At 42.4% G+C, this 2,303-nt stretch overlaps 1 protein-coding gene across 1 annotated transcript; it reads left to right on the forward strand.

Annotated features, from left to right (window-relative positions):
• The first annotated feature begins 284 nt into the window (after positions 1 to 284).
• Positions 285 to 2,064, forward strand: LOC107914915 (transcription factor MYC2). The gene has a single exon (XM_016843969.2). The coding sequence runs from the start codon at positions 480 to 482 to the stop codon at positions 1,866 to 1,868; it is 1,389 nt and encodes a 462-aa protein (XP_016699458.2). The 5' UTR covers positions 285 to 479; the 3' UTR covers positions 1,869 to 2,064.
• The last annotated feature ends 239 nt before the right edge of the window (positions 2,065 to 2,303 follow it).

Genomic DNA, 2,303 nt, shown 5'->3' on the forward strand with positions numbered 1-2,303 from the left:
ATTAATTTTAAATTTTGAAAAGTCTTAGAAAATAAAAAGTGAATATAACACAAGTACTAGAAGACAAGTTGAAGATTGAAATGTCCAGAAGTAGTGAATCGAATTTGGAAATGACAAGCGGAAGGTGCGACCCCAGAGGAAGCCTGAACCTCGCAACGAATAGAGACGATGCACATCAATATCACATCACATCTTCAACTTTGGAGCTCAGCCTATACTAGGATTTTTCACGTGATAAAGGTGCCAAGCATGCCCAAAAAACAGTTCCCACACGGATGGCCTTTTAATGCCCAGGAAATTCTTGTTTTCCCCGAACGCCCCCACACCATTGCCCTTTTGTTTTTGCTGCTGATCCCTTCAATTTTTCCTTGTATATTTTAGCTTGCTGCCGCCGAATCCCTCTTTGGGTTTTTTAGCTTTTAGTAGTTTGGAAAACCTTATCAGAAAGAAATTGGGTTGGATCAGGGAGCAGCAGTATTATGTCATCATCTTCTTCATCTTCGATGATTAGCTTCGGCCAAGACGCCCCTCCGCCGACGCTGCAACAGCGCCTCCAGTTCATCGTTCAAAGCAGGCCTGAATGGTGGGTATACTGCATCTTCTGGCAAGCTTCCAGGGATGCTCAAGGCCACCTCGTATTATCATGGGGTGATGGATATTTCCAAGGGACCAAGGGTTTTGCAGGCAAATCCGGAAATAAGCTAAGCCAACCCAGATTTGGGAGAAGAAGATCGGGGAAAGATATTCAATCCGTTTTCTGTGAAGAGATAGATATTGAGAGGATAGTGGATGGCGATGTCACTGACTACGAGTGGTATTACACCGTATCAGTAAACCGATCTTTTGCTATAGGAGATGACATTGTTGGGAAGGCTTTCGGCTCAGGCTCCTATATTTGGTTGTGTGGAGATCAGGAGCTCCAACTGTATGAATGCGAGCGAGTCACAGAAGCTCGAATGCGAGGAATCCAGACCATAGTCTTCCTTTCGACTTCCTTCGGAGTAGTTGAATTGGGATCTTCAGAAATGATCCAAGAGAATTGGGGCTTAGTGCAACTTGCAAAATCAATATTCGGTTCTGAGATAAACTGTCTTGGTTCCAAGCATCCTGGCCTTGGATCTCAGCTCCAAATGTCAACCCAAATCCCTTTTCTTGATTTCGGCAAGGTTGCAAGTGATCAAAAGGAGTGGATTCTTGATGACCGAAAGCAACAAATTGAGGCCAAGAAGGACACTAGCGGTTTATTACGCCGCTCGTCATCGGACTCCGGTGCTGATTCTGAGATGGAGTTTAGCGTTGGGTCGAAGAAGAGAGGAAGAAAGTCGGGGACCGGAAAAACAACCCCTTCAAACCACGTGGAAGCAGAGAGGCTGCGGCGTGAGAAACTTAATCATCGATTCTATGCACTTCGATCTGTGGTTCCTACCGTGTCCAAGATGGACAAAGCATCTTTGCTTTCAGATGCAGTAGCCTACATCAAGGAGCTCAGATCTAAGATTGATAAACTGGATGTTAAACTCAAAGTTCAATCCCAAAAATCCAAGTTGAATGCCATCAATGTTTCGAATAACCAAAGAAATGCATCCACATTTAACTGTATAAGGCCGACCTATGATTATGGACCAAATACAATGGAAGTTGATGTCAAGATTGTAGGGTCAGAAGCCATGATCCGAGTTCAGTGTCCAGATATCAATTACCCAGCTGCGAGACTGATGGATGCCCTTAGAGACCTGGAGCTTCATGTGCACCATGCCAGTGTATCAACCGTGAATGAGCTAGTGCTTCAAGATGTTGTTGTCATACTACCTGCTGGATTTATAAGCGAGGAGATGTTGAGGACTGCTATCTTTCAGAGATGCAGTTGAATTTGCTGCTGCTTCACAGAAGTTATATATCAAACTTTTCCTTAATATGGATTATCATGAAGCCAAGCCATATAAATGTAACATTACTCCTTATTCTCCTCCACTTTCAAGTGAAATCATTTTCTTCTTGAGAGTTCCTATCCTATGGCCATCACAATCGGCTTTATTAATCATAAGCTAATCACTCTTCCTGCTTTATAAACTTAATTTCTTTGCCTTTCAACTAGCTAACGATATGCTTGTTTGATTACATATTTTTATGTATCCATCAAACAAAACAAATTCAGCAAACCACTTTGGGATGCTATTAGACTAGGATTGTGTCTTTCATGTCTCCAAACAATTAAAACATGAAATACTTCTTTTAATCACATTTAAAGAAGGCATCCATTACACAGTGATCCCTAGCGCAATTCTAAAACCACCCTAGTGTTT

The sequence above is a fragment of the Gossypium hirsutum genome, chromosome A08, assembly GCF_007990345.1.
Source record: "Gossypium hirsutum isolate 1008001.06 chromosome A08, Gossypium_hirsutum_v2.1, whole genome shotgun sequence".
Lineage (NCBI taxonomy): Eukaryota > Viridiplantae > Streptophyta > Magnoliopsida > Malvales > Malvaceae > Gossypium > Gossypium hirsutum.

Coding starts and splice junctions, on each gene's coding strand:
- LOC107914915 (XM_016843969.2), top strand. CDS start 480: ATGTCATCATCTTCTTCATCTTCGATGATTAGCTTCGGCCAAGACGCC.